This window comes from Mustela nigripes, chromosome 16, assembly GCF_022355385.1.
Source record: "Mustela nigripes isolate SB6536 chromosome 16, MUSNIG.SB6536, whole genome shotgun sequence".
NCBI classification, from domain to species: domain Eukaryota; kingdom Metazoa; phylum Chordata; class Mammalia; order Carnivora; family Mustelidae; genus Mustela; species Mustela nigripes.
In genome coordinates this window covers 23765631-23784364 of record NC_081572.1, presented here as the reverse complement: position 1 = coordinate 23784364, position 18734 = coordinate 23765631, and the positions used below count along the sequence as shown (strand labels likewise).

Below are 18734 nucleotides of genomic sequence, written 5' to 3'. Positions count from 1 at the left end.
CAGAGCAGAGGATGGTTACTCTGACTGGCTCTAGGAAATCTGTTAGAATCTGGACCATTCCTCCTCTTGAAGGTGTCTTTATTCTCAGCAGAGAAGCCCAGGCTGAGAGCAATTGAGTTAGAAGTCAGTGGAGAGGGGCCAGCTAGCTGGGTTGGACTGCGATTGGCATTTGGGGGGGGGCATGCAAAGGAAAGGGGGAGTTCCCCCTCACAGAGGAAGGCATTTTTCTTGCCAGGCACTGGGTTGAGGCTGGAGTTATCCGGATTTCATTTTTTGAAATTCTTCCTCCTCCAGCCCAGGGACTGAATTGTGGTTTCAGAATTTGGATTCTGTAATGGTGGGCCACTGCCTGTCCCCCAGCCACACCCTGACCCCAGGGTCTTTGGGCCCTCTCTTTTTGGAAGAGGACACACTCAGGGTGGCACAGACTGTAGGTGTCTCCCAAGGGCAGCCAAGACAGAAGGCCTATGCGGTGGGTGACCCCCACCCTATTTTTACCCTTGTTTTCATCTCTTTCCCCAGCTGGAAGTAGATAAAATTCGAAAGAAGTGAGGTTCTCCAAAGTTGTGTGGTTGTGAGAGGGAGATTTCTTGTAGGGTCAGGGATATGCGAGGCCGCTAGGGGACCAGAGGTTTCCAGACTGCCTTGGAAAGTGTGGTCAGATACATGAGTTCTGGTCGGGGAGTGGGAAGAGACAGGCACAACTTCATCTTTGGGGTTCTGGAAATCAGAGTCTCTGTTTTGAGAGAGAGGGAGGGGAGTAAAAAAGACACCCAAAGGACTGGCAAGCCCACACTCTGGCCCTATCCCATTCTGACTCTGGGGTTTTATATTTGGAGGCAATTCGGAAGGCCTTTCGCTGATTGGTCATTAATCCGGTGAGTTATTGTCTGCTAAACAGAGGTCACTGGGAGAGAGACTGCAATCTGTCAGGAGAGACCTGCCCAGTCACTCGCAGTAGGCCCGGCCCCTGTTCCTTTCTTGCCTGCTTCTCCTTCCCTTCCCCAGCCACCCACCTCCTCCCCAAGCTAGCCAAGATTCGCTCCTTCTCCTCGTGCCCTCTCCAGGCTGCCCACCTTTGTCTCCAGGCCGCCCGGGTGGGGTCTGCCAGGCCGGGACTGAGCTGAGTCTAGACGCTGCCGGCCCCGGATTCAGAACCGGTTCCAGCGCCAACCAGGCGCCCGCCTACCCCTGACTCCGGACTTGGCCCGCGGCGTCGCCGCCCGCTCGGTCAGCGCATCCAGGCGGCCTCTGTGGTCCCCGAGACACACTTAGCGAACCCTCGTGGCTACCCTGTTATTCCCCCCCTGCTTCCCTCCCGCGCCCCTCCACTTCGAGTGTGTGGGGGGGAACAGAGCTTGCATTTTTCTTCTCCAACCTTGGCGGCCTCCCTCTGTCTTCTTTCGATCCCCGCTTCCGCTGAGCCGGGTCTACGCGGGCCTCCGCGGGCCGCACGGAACCTTCTCCTTCCCGCTTCCCCTTTGTTTCCTCCCGCACGGGCCTTCTTAGAGAGGTGGGGGTTGGGAGTCCAGATACCAAGAGTCATCTTCATTAGCAATTTAATTTTACAACCGCCAGCTTTGAAATCTTTATTAATATGCAAGCAGAGATGGACGTTCCGGTGCGTGTGTGAACTCCACACAACTCCGCAGCCGCCACAAAGTTGGGCGGTGAAGCCGGAAAAGTGTGGGGCCCGGAGCCCAGACAGGACCAGGAAGAAACAGCTCTCTAATCGCCTCGCCTCCTGCTCCCAGGTCCCAGCTTCTCTGTAAGCCGGTGGGTTGGTCGAGCTGGAGGCCAGATCCTTGGTCACCCCAAAGCTGGTATCAGAAATCGATTTTAAAGGAGCCAGCCATTTTGTCCTTATTGAGAGGAGAGTTTTCGTTTGCTCTTTGGCGGATTTTGGGGGGGGGTGGAGAACAGACATGATCCCTCCAAGGCCTGGAAAGGTGGGCAGCCAGGAATGGCTCTAAGAGATTTAACTCGCTCCTTATCCCCTGGTACTGGGTACGCATTTAAGAGTGGGGGAGGGGGGTGCTGTAGCGAGTGAGAGGGGAAAATATGCCCAGAAGGGGGCCATTTTTTCCAAGTTTTACCTTTATTATTAATTTCTGCCTTTGTTAGATTACCTTAAAGTCTCTATCTTAATCTTTTCTCAATTTTTCTTTTCACAATTTCTCTCTCTCTTACACAGACACACACACACACCCGGTAAGTTTGCCCAAATTTCCCTACTTGGGTCCAGGAGGAAATTGTTCACTCCTCTCTCTGGTCTGCCCCTAAATCATCACTTCCTTGTCAGGAGTGATAAACTTCTCTTCTCCCTCTTTTTCCAAACCCCAGTCTTCCCTCATAGCCCTGTGATATCTCCTACTCCAAGTCCCCCCTGCCAAGCTCTTCACTGCCCCCGCCTTTGTCCCCTGAAGTTTGAAGGGTCCCAGCCTGCAGCAACAGCTCAGAGGAACCGGGCGCCCTCCAAGCTGCCTGTTCTCCCATCCAGCCAGAAATCTCCAAGAAAGGAGGAAAAGAAGACAAGAAAAACCAGACTGAGACGTAATTTCCTCCCAAGCAGTTCAAATGGGCTCTGTTCTCCAGGATAAATAACCCCCCACTCCTTCTCCTACCGCATTTGGGGGGTGCGTGTCCTCTGATCTTTTTCTCCAGGTTAGCTTTCTGGATCCCCAGTCCTCCTTTTCACCCCCACCCCACCATGCCCCGGGGCTCCTGGTGTTGCCAGAAGGGACCACAATGGGTTGAGGAGACTCTGGGAGGAGAGAGGTCCTCCTCTGTCTTTGGAAAGCTCCTCCAGCCTCCCTCAGCTCAGCTCCAGGCCAGACCCTCAGGCAGCCCAGTCTCACAGGCCCGCAGCTGGCTAGGTGCCCTCTGGGCTTTCTTAATTCCTGGAGGTAATGCTGTGCAGCCCCACAGTGACCAGGTTCTCCTCTTCCCTCAGTTTTGCAATGACCTTCTCTAGCTAGTGGTAGCAGCAGCTTAGGAGAGCTGAAGGTCTGAGGTACATTTTTGACTTTCAATATTGGGGAGTGAGAGAAAAGACCCAAAGGTGCCCTTTCTCTCAGGCCTCCGGAAGCCTCCCTGGGCTGAGTCCCCAACCCACCAGGCCCAAAGCCACATAGAACCAACATCGCAGGTCTCTAACCAGGGTCTAGAAATCTCAGGACAGGCTCTGTGCAGCCACGCGTACACACACACACACACACACACACACACAAGCAGCCATGATGGCGTTCTTTGAGGGGCCTGGCTTGAGTCGAAACATAGGCTTGGACTTGGGCATTTTCTGTTCTTGTTACTCCTAATAAACAGAAAAATGGTTCCCACCCTCTATCCTCACCACTCCCCCCTTCGTTTAGCCACCAGCTCTCTAGGCAGGGGGGTAAGGTCCTTGGGACGTCACAGTAGGAGTTTCTGCATGTGGTTCCTGTTGCTGGGGGGCAGGGAAGCCATGGGTCCCACCCACCCCCTGCTCAGCAAGGCCCCAAGAAACTGGCTGCTCTAGCCCACGAAAAAACTGACTTAGCAGGACTGAAAGCCGTAGGGGCAAGAGGAGGCCCGGGGAGCACTCTCTAGGAGAGTAGGGCTCTTTCTCAGCTCAAAGCAGAGCTTGTGAGTAGGGTGTGAGGGAAGCTTTGCCAGACAAGGCCACCCTCTCCTGGAGGGGACAAAATAGCTGGAAACATCTCTCACCTTTGTTCTCCCAGTCCCATCTCTTCTGGTGCATCCAGATGGGAGAAGGCAAAAGCCAAGCATTCTAACCAGGAGGTCACAGGGTATTGGCTGGCTCTGTCTACTGGAAGTTAACAGGTTTTCCAAGCTGCCTTTTGTAGAAAAGAGAGACTCTCTGCCTTCTATTTTATCCCCTAAGCCCCGAGTCAGCAGTTAGGCAGAGTTGCAAACACTCCTGCTTTGGGAGATGTCCTGGTCCTCTGTTTGTCTCTCCTCCACCGGGAGTGGCGCTTCCCCACCCCCGCCCCAAATCTGCAGACACCTACATTCTTGACTCATGGCTCCCTCCTACAGGCCTCCTCGCCTTTTCCTGCCCTTCTCAAACCCACCCTAAGAAAAGTTTAGCTTTTGTAGTCCTCCTCACTTGGGCCAAGAGCCATAAATCTTGCAGAGCTAAGAGAAACAAACAGGTTTGTTCTGGATAGTAATAATAACTACCCTCCTTCTCTTTTGCCAGCGCATTTAAGATGAAGCCATTTTGGTAGCTCTTCTCACCTTCTTAGAAGTACAAATGTCCTTATCACCCTTAGTCCCTTCTGCCTATCCGGAGGTGAGAATCTTAACAGAAACTTCTCCGTTAAGTTCTTATAGCCTCTCTATTGCCAGCCGTGTCTGGAGCTCAAGCGAACAGAGTGCTCCTTTTGTCACCCTCCCCTCAACCCCCCTCCTCCTGCAAGATGGTCTGGATTTTTAAAATAATCACTCACCGCTTGTTGTCTGTTCTCAAAAGGGGGGGGGTGTTAAAAAAAATAAAGGAAGGTCTGGCTGTCCCCCCTACCGGTTGGAAACTGAGCCTGGAGATTTGCGGGGTGAGAGAAGAAATAGGGAGGGTGTGGGGGAAGAGAAGAAACAGACTGGGAGACTTGGAGTGGGGGAGCCAGGGAAAGAGGGCGGGAGACCTAGCCACCAGTCCCGGAGGAGTGAAACTACTTTAAAAAAAAAAAAAAAAAAGGCAGCAAGCCCCAGTGTTGCCACTGCAAATCAACGCAGAGGGGCACCCAGCACCCCCACCCGCCAGGCACCTTGGGTGCCTTTGACTAGGCCTCCCCACCTATTTCTCAGTTAGCATAATGGTTTACCAGTGGGGTGCAGGCGGAGCTGTGAAATCCACCAGCTTTGCCTTGCCTGTGCCCTCCTCTTCCTCCCCTGCCAAAATCTCAATTTAAAAATTTACCTGTTCCTAGAAAACAAAAACAAAACCAAAAATCTACACCTTTTCCTTCTCACTTTTTTTTGGGGGGGGGAGGGGGGGTTAAAAAACGGCCCCCTCCCCCATCACCACCAACACCTTCTTCCCTCCTTATCAGGCATCTAAGCTTGCTAAAGGGGGAGTGGTGGGGGTGTGTGTGAGCTTGTGTGTGTGTGAGTGAGTGAGTGTGTGTGTGTGTGTGTGTCTGTGTCTGTGTGGTTTTTTTCCCTGTGCAAAAGCAGAGGCCATTGTTACGGAGAGTAGGGCGTACCAGTCTTGTAGGGCAACCACACTGTGGCGGCTTGGCCGAGCCGGAGCCCGGAGCTGGATTCTCAGCGAGCTGAGCCGCCCGAGCACCTTTCGGTCTTCTTCTATTTTTTTCCCCCGCTCCCCACCCCCTCCCTCCTGCGCACCCCCCGCTCCTAAGCCGAGTGAATTGAAGCGGACGCCGCGCGGCTCCTCCGGCCGCTGTGCCCCTCGGGCTCCCCAGCCGGGGTGGCTATTGGGGGGGGGGGGGGACGCAGCTTTAAACAGTGGTCTTTTTTTCCTTTGCCTTCAAGGAGGGGAGATTTCTCGCCTGCCGCTCGCGCTGGGGCTCGATGTGAATATATATTATGTCTGCCTGTTCTCCCCTCGTCGGTGGCTAAGGTAAGCTGGACTGAAATAGGCTATCAGTTTGTGAATGGCGGAGAGTATGTCTCAATGATTTATGGCCCATATGACTCCAATCTCGGTTCAAGAAGAGTTCACAAGCTTTAAGCTTCCTTCCACGCAGCGACTCTCCTCTCTCCTCTCTCTCTCTCTCTCTCCCCCCCCCCCCCCCCCCCCCCCCTCTCTCTCTCTCTCCCTCCCTCCCTCCCCCTCCCTCCCTCTCTCTCTCTCTCCCTCTCTCCCTCTCTCCCTCTCCCTTCTTGCTTCTCTCCTTTTCTCCTCTCTTTTCTTTCAGCAGCCAGATCCAGGGCTGAATTTCCCCCCGGCTGCTAAGAAGAGCCTAACCTTTCTCTCTTTTCCTTTCTTGTTCTTTTATTTTTCTTCCTTCCACTAATTTCTTTTCTTTTCTTTTTCTTTTTTTTTTTTTTTAAGTCCTGGAAGAGGGCCTGTCCCCTTTCTGCGGACTTCCCCAGCTATTGTTACTCTCCCCGGCTCTTTTCAGGGGTGTGCCTGGACAGGTGGGGTTCTTGGGGCTGCTCACCGCCCTTCTCCAACGAGACCCTGGGGGGAAGCCGGGAGCCACCGTCTCCCTCCCTCCCTCCCTCTCTCCGGAGAAGCCATATGGAGCCTGGATTTTTCCAACATGGAGGCAAGGGAAATAGACATGTTTGGCTTGGTAGAGCTGCTCCCCACCCCCGCTTCTCCCAGATCCCTAGATCTCGGATCCCCTCAACACCTTAACCTCTTTTCACTGTCCCATCAGCCGGGCCTCTGCACCCTGCGGCCGATCCGGACCTGCCAAAGTCCCGGAGCAGAGTTGCCAGGGCTCCTTTTAATTCTGTTACCTCCAGCGCCCAAACTTGCTGCCCTCAGCCCGGTGTGCTCGGAACCTGCGGCCGCGAGCCGTTTAGGCGTCCTGGACGCTTTCTCTTCGCCTCCTTGGGCCAGCAGAGCTGGTCGCCTGCTTGCTACCACGGCAGCCGCGTCCCAGACAGCCAGAGGCGGCAGCCAGGGGCTAGCTCCGGCCACAAACCTCCCGGCCCTGTCTCGCCGCCGGCGGAATCTCCATTCTTTCCTGTTACGTCTCTGCCTTCTCCGCTTCCTACACTCGCCTGGCCTCTGTCCTACGATGGTTTGCAGGTTTATTGCAGGGGGAACGACAGGAATTTCGGCCCCAGGCGTCTAGTCAGATTATTGCTTTATTATCACCATCATCATCATCATCATTACTGCCGTAACAATCATTTAGACTAAATAAAGCCAGGGCTCGGCCAGCCAACCCCTTCCAACGTTTTTATTTCATTCTCTTCTCTATCTATTAATAACAAACTCAACTGATGCCTGTTAATTAATTCCCCCTTCATCCAGGGCTGCTCCGAAGCTAATTTTGGTTAAATCATCAGAGGCTAATGGTAATAATAATAAAGGGATTGGGTCAGCCTGGTCAATTGAACTCCAGTTCTTCTCCCTGGAAGGACCTGCTGCTTGACAGACCCATGTGTATTTCCCAGAAACAAATTCTTCCCAGAAACCAATCGGAACTCAGGGCTACCCTGGCTCCCTTTTGAGTGTAAATCTCTGCCATTAAGAAGGGGATTTATGTGGGGGAGGGACTCCTTTCACCTGCACTCCTTTTATTTTATTTTCCTATCTTTAGTTTTCTTTGGAGTTGACCAGCTGGGCTGAATGAGATTTAAGGAGTCCAAACTCACATGTCAGAAGACAGGGTCACTCTGGAGGTTTTATGAAATGCGATGGTGAGAGATGCAGGAAAGCAGGGAGAAAAAAAATGCAGTCAGAAGTTTTAGAAGAAATACACAAAATCCTATGACAGCTTGGAGCTTTATTTTTTTTCTGCACAGTTTTAAAAGTCTGTGTTAAAATAATGATTTTTTTTTTTTTTGCCTTGGAAAACTTCAGTAAACAAAGTACCCCGTTTCCAACCCAGAGAATAATTTTTTCTGATTGCTCTGTTGACTTTCTTTTTTGCCTTGGGTAAAGGTGTTCTTATTCAGGAAGCACTCTCGTATCTCTTGGTAGAAAAGTCAAGCAGTTATCCAGTTTCTCTCTTCTTTTCTTCTTTTGGAGAAATCAAAGGAAACAGACTGTCAAGGAAAAGGGTGGGGAAAAAATTAGGTCTGATGAAAAAAAATGGAGCCGGGAGAGACTTGGGCCAAATGGTCACCGCACCAATCAGGCGGGCCAGGGAAATGGAAACAATCCTGCTCCATTTGGGGGCCCCATGGGGGCTGCTATCCACTGGGTCCCAGACTTGGCTGAGGAGAGACTCAGACTGAAGGTGCTGGTACCTGCCGCAGGGCCAGTGAGGAGGTTCGGTTCTGCTGGCTCTGGAGGTTAAAAAAATCTTCAGGAAGTTTCTAGGTCAGGCTGTTGTCTTCTTGAGGTGGGAGGAGAATGAGAGGGCTCCTCACAGGAGAAGGTTCCCTGCTCAACTTGCTTGTCCTTACTGTCTCTTTCGGAGATCCTCTTTTTTTTTTTTCCTCCAGGCTAGACTCTGCTTGGGTGAGAGACCTAGATGGACATGGAGGGAGGCAAAGACAGGTGGCAGGAGGCCTCTCAGCTCAGAGGAGGGTGTTGGTGATGCTTTTATTTTGGAGTCTCCTAGTCCCCCCCCACCTTGAGCCACCCTATCCCAGAGCTGGGAGGGGGGGATTGGGAGAGGGAGGCAGAAGAGGTCAGGGGCTAGCATGCAGGCAGGAGAGAGAAACGATGGCCTTTGCGGTAGTAAGATATTGTACCTAGGCAATCCCCAAAGCAGTAGAAGTGGAAATAACAACTGGTGGACTTTTTCCTTAAAATTAAAATAAGAAATAAGAAAAATCCATTTCAGGTCAGGAAAGTGGCCTCAGCATCTGCTTTGAAGATGTTGGGGTGGGGGAGAAGAAAAAAACCCTATTGATGTCAGTTCCCTTTCAGCTCCTAAGATGGATTCGAGCCCCAGTCCTCTTCTCCCCCTTGTGTCTCTTCTGTCGCCCCGCAGGTCAGCCGCTCCCAACGGACTCGGGAGGAGGGGGGCAGAAAGGGGAGGGGGGGTCCGGCGCCTCACGTGACCCCCGCGGGTGCCAATGTCCGGTCGTGAGGGTATCAGGCTCTTGCAAGTTGCCACCCACTGCCCGGGCCTCGCCCAGCGATGCAGAAAGCCACCTACTACGACAACGCCACGGCAGCACTCTTCGGAGGCTATTCCTCGTACCCTGGCAGCAATGGCTTCGGCTACGACGGTCCCCCCCAACCCCCCTTTCAGGCCGCCGCGCACCTGGAGGGCGACTACCAGCGCTCGGCGTGCTCGCTGCAGCCCCTGGGCAACGCCGCCCCGCATGCCAAGAGCAAGGAGCTCAACGGCAGCTGCATGAGGCCCGGCCTGGCCCCCGAGCCCCTGCCCGCCCCGCCCGGCTCACCCCCGCCCAGCGCCGCACCTACCAGTACCACTAGCAACAGCAGTAATGGGGGCGGGCCCAGCAAAAGCGGCACCCCCAAGTGCGTTCCCGGCTCCAACTCCACCCTCACCAAACAGATATTCCCCTGGATGAAAGAGTCAAGGCAAACGTCCAAGCTGAAAAACGGCTCCCCCAGCACAGGTACCAGCTCTCTGCCTTCCTCGTCGTCAGCTTTTGTCCGGGCCAGGAATGTCACTGTTATTCTAGCACCCAGCCCCTAGGCGCCCGGGCGGCGGCCTGGGAACAATATCAGGTGGCGGCGGCTGCGGCGCTTTGCCCATACCCATCCCCCTCCCCCTGGCGACCCCTGACCCCACCGGCACCCTCTCCCGCCAGCCACCCTCCACCTGAGCTGCCGAGCGCTCTAGAAGGCCAGGTGTTCGCGCGGCCGCAGCCCTTCGCAAGGCCGCAGAGCCACGAGACCCGCCAGCAGACGCAGAGTCGTCAACGATTGATTATTATTAAGTATGATTACTGTGGGTATTAATCACAATCGCTCCGGCGGCCTGGGGTGCCGGCCCCCAGGCAAAGCAGCCTCTCCGAGCCGCGCTTCCGCGCCCTGCCCCCCGAGTGTCCAGATTCCCCCAGGGGTTCTCGTTGGCCGCCCACCTTGTCCATAGGACCCAGCAGGAGGTGGGGGGGGGGGGGGGGGGGAGGTGGGTGTCTTCCCAGAACCTGGAATTGGGGATGGGGAGAGAAAGCGTGCGCGCGAAAATCCAGCTCTAAATAAATGGCCATGCGGCTCTGTCTGCGTGACATGATCAAATTTTCATAAGCTGGGGCAGCAAGAGGAGAACAGGTCTCTTAATAAATGCCACTATTATAGAGTGTCCGCTAATGCGACGGGCGTTGGGGGGGTGGTGGTGAGGAGGAGGCGGGGACGAGAAGGGGAGGGCGGCGGGGGGCTCCGAGTCCAGGCCTGGATTTATTAAGAAACCATGCATTCAATTTCGGCGTGTTCAGTAATTATCTTTTATTTCATTTTGTCCCCTTCCCACCCCTCCCCCTCGGATCCAGCGGAGGGCTGCGGCGGCGGCGGCAGTGGCGGCGGCAGTGGCAGCGGCGGGGGCGGCGGCGGCGGCGGCGGCGGGGGAGGGGACAAGAGCCCCCCGGGGTCGGCGGCGTCCAAGCGCGCGCGGACGGCGTACACGAGCGCGCAGCTGGTGGAGCTGGAGAAGGAGTTCCACTTCAACCGCTACCTGTGCCGGCCGCGCCGCGTGGAGATGGCCAACCTGCTGAACCTCAGCGAGCGGCAGATCAAGATCTGGTTCCAGAACCGGCGCATGAAGTACAAGAAGGACCAGAAGGCCAAGGGCCTGGCCTCGTCGTCCGGGGGCCCCTCCCCCGCCGGCAGCCCCCCGCAGCCCATGCAGTCCACCGCCGGCTTCATGAACGCCTTACACTCCATGACCCCCAGCTACGAGAGCCCGTCCCCGCCTGCCTTCGGCAAAGCCCACCAGAATGCCTACGCGCTGCCCTCCAACTACCAGCCCCCTCTCAAAGGCTGCGGCGCCCCGCAGAAGTACCCCCCGACCCCGGCGCCCGATTACGAGCCTCACGTCCTCCAAGCCAATGGGGGCGCCTATGGGACGCCCACCATGCAGGGCAGCCCCGTGTACGTGGGCGGGGGCGGATACGCGGATCCGCTGCCGCCCCCTGCCGGCCCCTCCCTCTACGGCCTCAACCACCTTTCCCACCACCCTTCGGGGAACCTGGACTACAATGGGGCGCCCCCTATGGCCCCCAACCAGCACCACGGACCCTGCGATCCCCACCCTACCTACACAGACCTCTCCTCTCACCATGCGCCTCCTCCTCAGGGTAGAATCCAAGAAGCGCCCAAATTAACACACCTGTGATGGGAGAGGGAGGACGGAGGGTCGAGGCCATGGGGTGGATGAGAGCCAGAAGGGGCGCGAGGCCGCGGGGCTCCAGGAGGGCAGCCCGGAGGTCTGACGGAGAAGGCCAGGAGGTGATAGCCACACTTCCTGGGAAGGCCAGGCCTGCAGCTCCTTTCCCTTCCCCTGGCCTGAAAAGTTACATTTTAAGGTTCCCCCAGTCCCTGGTTGGAGTGGAATCCACAGCGGATTGTGGAGAAGACCCCATCAACCCTAGGCCTCCAGCAATACCCAGTTGGGATCCTATGATCCCCAGTGGGGTGGAGGAAGAGGAGATAGGAAAGCAAGGTAGAAAAGCACATTAAAACAAACAAAAACAGACAAGATGGCTAGGCCATCACCAACCAACCAACTTACCTTCCATCTCTGTGGTTAATTCCTCCAAATCTTGATTTTTTTTACCCCCTTCCAATTCTCCTTTTAAAAAACAAAAGAAAGCGCATTTCAAAACCAAGGGCACAAAGCACGCTCCCCTCCCACTTCCATGAAGCCTCAAGTTTTTTCCCAACTATTTGAGGCTTATTGGGCATTCCCTCCATTTTTAGCCCCATAGTTTCTGCTTTAGGACATTAATATCTCTTCCCCGCCCCCATCTATTACGGTTTTCAGAGGGCTCAGGGATGGTGAGAGATCCTGAAAGTCAGAGCTGTCTATATGATAAATATATATTTTTTTCTTTTATGGAAACTGGGAGGTCAGAGCAGGCAAGGTGTCAGGACTAAAGGTTTGCCCATTCTGCTGCCTCCCATCTCAGCTCCAGAACCATCCCCCTCTCTCCACAGAAAGCAATCGGCAACACGAGGTTCTACACTTTTCTTTTCTTCTGTTGCTCTCTTGACTTAACGTGAAAACAGGGTATATTTTAACAAACTGTCTGTCCCACGCAGGGGCTGCAGCTGGGCCTGTGCGCCTTGCCCAACCCCCTGACAGGACACTTTTGTTGCACTTAGAGTTTACATTTTAATGGATATAAAAACAACTGTGAGAGATGCCTGGGCCTGCAGGAATCCAGCATCGCTCAAAAAGTGTGTTCTAGTGAACATTTTCATATATATTTATTGGTTATAGCTTGTTAAAATATTTTCTTTTTTGTATTATTTATCCCCCCTACATTATGTATTTATATGAGGGAAAAAAATGAAAAACTGTACTTTTTTAGTATTTACTTGTTATAAAGGACATTGTGTTTCCTGTCATGTAAAACCAGCTATTTTAGTTATTATTGTACTCTAGAAAAGAGCTGTAGATTTATGTTAAACTCGTACTTATGAGCAATTGTAATTAGTTCTAAAAGGCATGAACTCAGCTCCTATTGTCACTGTATAGTCCTGAATTTGTAGAATTAGACTTAATTCCCTCTTGGAACTTTCTTTGTTCTTCTGTAGTTACTTTTTTCCTTACTTGAAAGGGTTGTCTGTCAAACAATTCTTGAATAAACTTTCTGTTAACAATTTTATCTTGTCCTGGTGGTCCAGTTTAGATAGCAGAGCAAGGCTGCTGACTGCCACATTTCCTCCAAGGAAAGGAGGACACGGAGACCCTATACTGGCTTTTGTATCCAGGGCTCAGGTCTCTATCCCCTCCCTTACCATGCCTCAGGCCTGGAACGTTCTGCCAACTTCTTTAGCTAAGATTTAAGTAGCAAATTGCTGGGGGGGAGCAAGGGTGGGGGGTGCTTTGGAGATAAGGGATGAGGCCGTTGGATGAGGACCGTTGGGTGCTCTCTTTGGGCCTTTTTGTTTGGCTTACTTGCTTCTCAGTTTTTCTCATTGACCTTCTGTCTTCTTGCTCCTTTGGCCACAACTTCCTGGCCACCCCTTACACAACAACAACAACAATAACAAAATCTGGCCGTTTACTGCTTCTTCCAAGCAACCTAAACTTCACAGTTCTCTTCCGGAGCTACAAAGAAGTCGTCACGTGACCCGGAGCCCAACCACCATTGGGTCTAAAATGAAAACAAAGGAAAATGATTAAAAAAAAAAAAATCTGAGGCCTAGACTTCTCAGGTCAAACCTTACAACTAAAGTGAAATTAAATCACTAAATAAAACTCGGGGCGGAGGGAGAGGAGGCGCGGATGATTTCTTCTGCCAAGGAAAGGGGAGAGGAGGAGGAGGATGGAAGAAGCGCTTGGATCCCAGCGTAAATAAAATGGTCCCCAGGCTACTGTGCAGCTCCGTTTCCACGATCCTTGGGAAAACTTCATTTCTTAGTCGTGGTTCCATAAAAGTTTTATCACATTGGAGCGAGGATAGAGAGGGTCTGTCAAAGATGAAATGTCACCGCCGCGTCGCTGGAGCCGATAAGAGCGAAGAGACAGGGAGGCTGAAATATGGAGCTAATTCGTTGAAAGAGAAGCGATGGCTGCGCTGAAGAGTTGCATAATTCTAATTGTAAGCGATGCGCCCGCATTGCTTAATTAGGAGCATATATTTGGTGGTACTGATGGGGGGGGTAGTGTCAGTGAGAATCGTTCCAGGCCCACAGCCTTAAAGCGAGGGCTGATTTTCATTTTTATGTTGCATCCTGGCAGTCCAAGGTTAGTAATTACAGTCTTTATGCAACAATAAATAACAATAAAAAAAGCAACCTGAATTCTACACCCTCCCCCTCCCCCCACCAAGTAGGATTTTAACTGGACTCGGCTCATCCAAGCAGCAAGCAATTTAGCATCGGGTCAGGCTATAATTTAAAGGCATAAGAGCGTGCAAAGTTTGATTGGGATCAAATAACGCTCAAGGGTTTTTCTCTCTTTCCGTCTTTCCCTCTTCCTCTTCCCTGAATAACATTTTCTGAATGATGTAACTACATGAAGCGCCATGTTTGGCTCTGGGGGTGGAGGGGATTGATTATTTATCTGGCTGGAGAGAGGCAGGCCAAGAGAAGGGATTTATTTCGTTTGAGCTTGAAAAGCAGAGCTTTGGCTTGAAACTGGAATTGCAAAGGAAAAATAAGGGCCCACTTGGCTTGGTGTCCTCTACCCTTCTTTCTGTGAGATTCCAGGCCCTAGCTAAGCAGCCAAAGTCGTGGGGGCGAATCTCTGTGCTCTAAGAGTCACAGCACCACAGGAGGCGGCAAGCGGTGTCTCTGGGAACGAGGGCTCTCTTGGCCCCTTTTAACACCCAACTTTTCTGCTCTTCTCTAATCTGGCCGTAAAATCTGTCAGCAGGGTTAAAGAGAGCCGTATTTCCTGCAGGGACAGCCTGGGCCGGAGTGGATGCCCAGAGAAGCGTTCCACCCTGCAGCCAGCTGGAGAGGCTGTGGAAGAAACTTCCACGGCTTCTCAAGGGCGGGGTGGGGGTGGGGGTGGGGGGGGTGGCCAGAGGGAGAACCCTCTTTCAGGCCTCACTGCTCAACTTCCAGACAACTTCAACTCGGATTCTTCTGTGCCCCTCCCCCCAGCCCCCACCCCCATCCACACTCCCATCCACACTCCCGAAGGGCAAAACAAAACAAAACAAAAAAACCCGTCTTGTTTGGACTGGAGTGGGGCACAACGGTCTCTGACCAGTTTGCCCAGTGCAGAGCAGCGTTGTCGGTTCTGAACCCTCCAGAGCCAGCCACCCCCTGTCCCTGCAGCCCCCACCTACAAATCCCCTTTCTTCCTCCTGGCTCTCCTCTGTCCTTCTCTGCCCTTTTTAAATACTCACCGCCACCCACGCGGATGAATACTCACCGCCACCCACGCGGCTGTTACATTGACAGAAAGTTTCTAGTTCCAGCTCCCGGCTGAGTTGCCATTTCTCTGCTAACCAGCCTTCTCCTCCTTGCCCGGCAGCGGAGAGGAGGAGGGGGAGGGGAGGCCTGAGCCGTGGGAGTTCTCCAGACAAACTTTCCACCCAACTCAGCGACCTTCCCTCTGTCCCCATTTCCCATCTGTTTCCCCGCTCTCCCAGAATCACCTTTCTCTTTTTCTATCCCCCCCACCCCCAGGCCTTTTAAAGGGATGTGGAATTTCGGCTGTTCCCTCTGCTTTCCCAAAGAGCCAAATTCTTTGATGCCATCGGAGGGAGCTGTCAGGGGGCTAAGATTGATCGCCTCATCTCCTCTCGGTCCCTCCGACCCACTTATTTAAAAATCTTCCCCCAGATCGACTTTTCATTTTCTGCTTTGAGATCTAGTTTCCCACCAATTGCTTGGGGCCCCGAGTTTTGTGTCCCCTCTCTCCAGTAAATTACAGCACTCCCTAAAGTTCAGAATATCTTGATCCCCTCAAAATACATTAAAAAAAAAAATCTCCTTCGGGGACCAGAAATGGAAAATCATCTCCTTATTCATTGTTTTCACCCTCTCCACGTTCAGAGAATTATTTCTTGCCAGGGATTACTATTTGTTGTTTTTAAACTAGCACGCTGGCAAAAATGGGATGGGGGATACGCTTTGTCCCAGGACGGAAATCCTCCCCCCAGACATTGACCTGAGTTAGAGTGCTCTAAGTTAAATCAGACTCCCTCCGTTCTTGTTCACGTCCCTGGATGTGGATGCAGAGACAGACTTGAGGCTCTAAAGGAGAAACAGGCACCTTAGATCCTGTCTGTTGCGGGGTATCAAAAAGAGTGAGATGATGACTCCTCCTGAGGAAGACAGGTGGACATAGGGACAGGGGCACTGCTGCAAACCCTGGGGAGAGGAGGCACCTGAGACCACACAGCTATGGTGGCCAGAGGTCCAAAAGGGCCCCTCACCGTCTATCTCACTCCTCGGTGTCAGCCTGTGAGTGCCTGTCGATTTTCCAAGATTTATCTGTTGCTTTTGGGCATTGGGATAGGGATGTGGTGCTGGTGACTGTAAATCTCTTCTCTTCCTTATTGCACCGTAACACTGACCTTCCTCAAAGGATGGAAGCCTCTTCCTACCATGTCTTCCTCCCACATTGAGATCCTTCCTCAGTTTGCTTTCTTTTGTTTTTTCCTTCCTTTTTTTTTTTTTTTCCTTTTAATGGGGGAAGGGTAGGGAAGAAAACACTGCTGGCATTTTAAAGAAAGCATTAATGTAGTCTATTATGTATTCTATATTACAAGTATTTGGAAAAGAGGAAGATTTCTCCCTTAGAGTCTCTTATTTCCCAGCTTTTGAAACCTCCCATCCTCTGTAGGGGATAAGAGAAAGGTTCCTCTAGGCTTTCTGGAGAAAGGGAGGCTTTGGGGACAGGGAGTGTAGGACTTGGGGCTCACAGTGTCCAGGTCGTGGTCCTCTAGAGTTTTTGAATCAATTAAAGCAAATAATGCTCTCTGTTTTCCACCAGGCCCAGACAAGCGATTGGCCGAGGCCAGTCCCGTGACCATGAATTCCCTGCAATTTCGCCGGAGTCCTGGGTTTAATAGAGAGAGTCCCCATACGCTTGTATTTATCAGCAATATACAATTATAAAGGCCCAAAATTAAAAAAAAAAAAAAGAGAGAGAGAGAGAGAAAGAGAAAGAGCGAAATCTCCCCCTCCCAAAATCGCTCCATCACATAAACCTGGGGGGGGCAAGAGGGGGGGTCCCTTCAGATCCTCCCTCCTGAAGCCCCCCCCAGCAGGCCCCCTCCCCCACCATTGAAAGCCATGAATTTTGAATTTGAGAGGGAGATTGGGTTTATAAACAGCCAGCCATCGCTCGCGGAGTGTCTGACTTCCTTCCCCGCTGTCTTGGAGACATTTCAAACTTCATCAATCAAGGAGTCGACATTAATTCCTCCTCCTCCTCCTTTCGAGCAAACCTTCCCCAGTCTCCAGCCCGGCGCCTCCACCCTTCAGAGACCCGGCAGCCAAAAGCGAGCCGAAGATGGGCCCGCTCTGCCGCCGCCGCCGCTCCCCGCCGCCCCCTTGGTCCCCGAGTTCCCTTGGATGAAAGAGAAGAAATCCGCCAAGAAACCCAGCCAATCCGCCTCGTCTCCCCCGGCCACCTCCTCCGTTTCGGCCTCCGGGGTCGGCTCGCCAGCAGGTCGGTTAGCGGGGTAGGGGTGGGGTGAGGGGCAGCTAGAAGAGAGGGGGAGAAAGCGATGGGGGAGGTAGAAAAGGTGTCGAGCCTGTTGGGGATCCTTGCCGGGTCGATTCCAGGGATGAGGGAGCGAATACGCTGCTGGGGTTCAGGCCTGGCCGCTGCCAGCAAATTTTTTTTTTTTCCCCACTATAGCAGATTTTTGGAAGCAGGTTGGGGAAGAGCTTTTTCTCTGCTAGAAGAAAAGGATTTGATTGAGGTTTTAACCTTTATCTGTGTGGAGGAATGAAAGTCGTGTTGCTGGGTTGTTGAATCTGAGGGCAAGAAAAGATTCGGCCCCAATTCCCCTGGCTCCAAAAGAGGGGGCTTTGAAAGCAAGGGAGGAGAGGAGGTGAGGAACAATCTTTTTTAAGGAACCCTCTCTCTGGGTTGAGCTCCAACGTGCTGAATTGAGGGGTCTACTCCAAGGACTCAGGAGGGAGGCTCTGAGGTTTGGGGGGGCAAAAGAGAGCCGCTCCCTACCCCTTGCGTGGCCCGTGGGCGGCTCTTCTAATGCTTTGCCCTGACCCGGGCCGGGGCTGCCGGCAGGAGGGGGACAGGAAAGAAGGCAACGCCGTGAGAGCGAACCGCTTCGATAGGCGGGAGGAGGGAGGGTACTGCTGATACAGGCTTTTTTTTTTTGGCGGATCGGGTGGTCTTCACTTCAGCCGAGTGAGCTGGGGCCGGGGACACGGCCCGCTCTGACGCCCAGCCCGCTTTCCCTGCAGATGGCCCGGGACTGCCGGAGGCCGCCGGCAGCGGGGCGCGCAGGCTGCGCACCGCGTACACCAACACGCAACTGCTGGAGCTGGAGAAGGAATTCCACTTTAACAAGTACCTGTGCCGGCCGCGCCGCGTCGAGATCGCGGCCCTGCTGGACCTCACGGAGAGGCAGGTCAAAGTGTGGTTCCAGAACCGACGCATGAAGCACAAGCGGCAGACGCAGCACCGAGAGCCGTCGGATGGGGAGCCGGCCGGCCCGGGCGCCCCGGAGGACGGCGGCGAGCCCGCCGAAGAGCCTGTGGCCAGCCGGGGCCGCCCCTCCGCCTCGCGGGCGGCGCGGGAAGCCTGCTCTCGCCCGCCCCAGGTCGCGCCGGCCCCCCCGGGCGCCCAGGGCCCCCAGCCTTTGACCTCTCACGTGGGGGGCGGTCCGCGCGCGGCCGCCGGGCTGGAGCCCGAGCTGTTGCCGGAGGATGCCTTCCCGGAGCGGCAGGATTCGCCTTTCTTGCCTGACCTCAACTTCTTCGCGGCCGACTCCTGTCTCCAGCTGTCCGGAGGCCTCTCCCCCAGCCTGCAGGGCTCGCTCGACAGCCCCGTTCCCTTTTCCGAGGAGGAGCTGGACTTCTTCACCAGCACCCTCTGTGCCATCGACCTGCAATTCCCCTAACCTGTTTCTCTTCCCGGGCCCTTCGACCCCGTCCCCTCGACCCCGTCCCCTCCGCTGTCTGCGGGAAAACCCGAGGACCCCTCCTCCCCCAAGTCGTTTAGACGTTTTGTTATGTGTTTTGCTAAAATTCAGGTATTACGGAATTAGCGTTTAATCCATTTCCTTTCTTTTCTCTCGACAATGCTGGGCACTCGGGCGTCTTTTGAAAAATTACACCGGAAAATTCCGTTTGGTAGACTCCTTCCAACGAAATCTCAGGAATAATTAAACTCTAGGGGGGCTTTCTTAAAAAAAGAACTAGAGGAACTTATTTTCCTCTCTCTCTCTCTCTCTTTTTTAAGTTTTAGACCGTAGATTATTTATTAAAACTCTTTAATAATAGGAAAAGGGGAAAGTATTTATTGTACATTATTTTCATAGATTAAATAAATGTCTTTATAATA

The 18734-nt window shown here is 53.4% G+C and overlaps 2 protein-coding genes and 2 long non-coding RNA genes across 9 annotated transcripts in view; 2 read left to right on the top strand and 2 right to left on the bottom strand.

The window, feature by feature from the left end:
- The window catches only part of HOXB3 (homeobox B3), a 23898-nt gene extending 12997 nt beyond the window's left edge, over window positions 1-10901 (top strand). For 2 of the 3 annotated variants that reach the window (XM_059380447.1, XM_059380446.1), the window contains exons 2-4: window positions 5494-5581; window positions 8586-9183; window positions 10060-10901. In XM_059380447.1, coding sequence (XP_059236430.1) covers window positions 8736-9183; window positions 10060-10901 — 1290 coding nt within the window. In that variant the 5' untranslated portion in view covers window positions 5494-5581; window positions 8586-8735. Of the gene's footprint in view, window positions 1-5279; window positions 5297-5493; window positions 5582-8585; window positions 9184-10059 lie in introns of those variants that run through there. The other variant, XM_059380448.1, reaches the window with a different exon arrangement.
- On the bottom strand, window positions 7411-9110 carry LOC132004234 (uncharacterized). Its single transcript, XR_009400468.1, has 3 exons — window positions 9026-9110; window positions 7894-8116; window positions 7411-7689 (listed from the first exon to the last, which is right to left on the bottom strand). It is a non-coding gene; the product is annotated as an uncharacterized LOC132004234 (long non-coding RNA).
- Window positions 10215-17833, bottom strand: LOC132004233 (uncharacterized). Of its 4 annotated transcripts, none has more exons than XR_009400467.1 (5): window positions 17743-17833; window positions 12690-12888; window positions 11298-11357; window positions 10845-10895; window positions 10215-10306 (listed from the first exon to the last, which is right to left on the bottom strand). It is a non-coding gene; the product is annotated as an uncharacterized LOC132004233 (long non-coding RNA). The 4 variants fall into 4 exon arrangements; XR_009400464.1 differs by lacking the exon at window positions 17743-17833 and adding an exon at window positions 14619-14787; XR_009400465.1 differs by lacking the exon at window positions 17743-17833 and adding an exon at window positions 14619-14789 and having other exon boundaries at window positions 10218-10306; window positions 10833-10895.
- HOXB2 (homeobox B2) lies at window positions 16287-18734 on the top strand. Its single transcript, XM_059380449.1, has 2 exons — window positions 16287-16868; window positions 17633-18734. Exons 1-2 carry the CDS (start codon window positions 16490-16492, stop codon window positions 18289-18291), a joined length of 1038 nt encoding a protein of 345 aa, XP_059236432.1. The 5' UTR covers window positions 16287-16489; the 3' UTR covers window positions 18292-18734.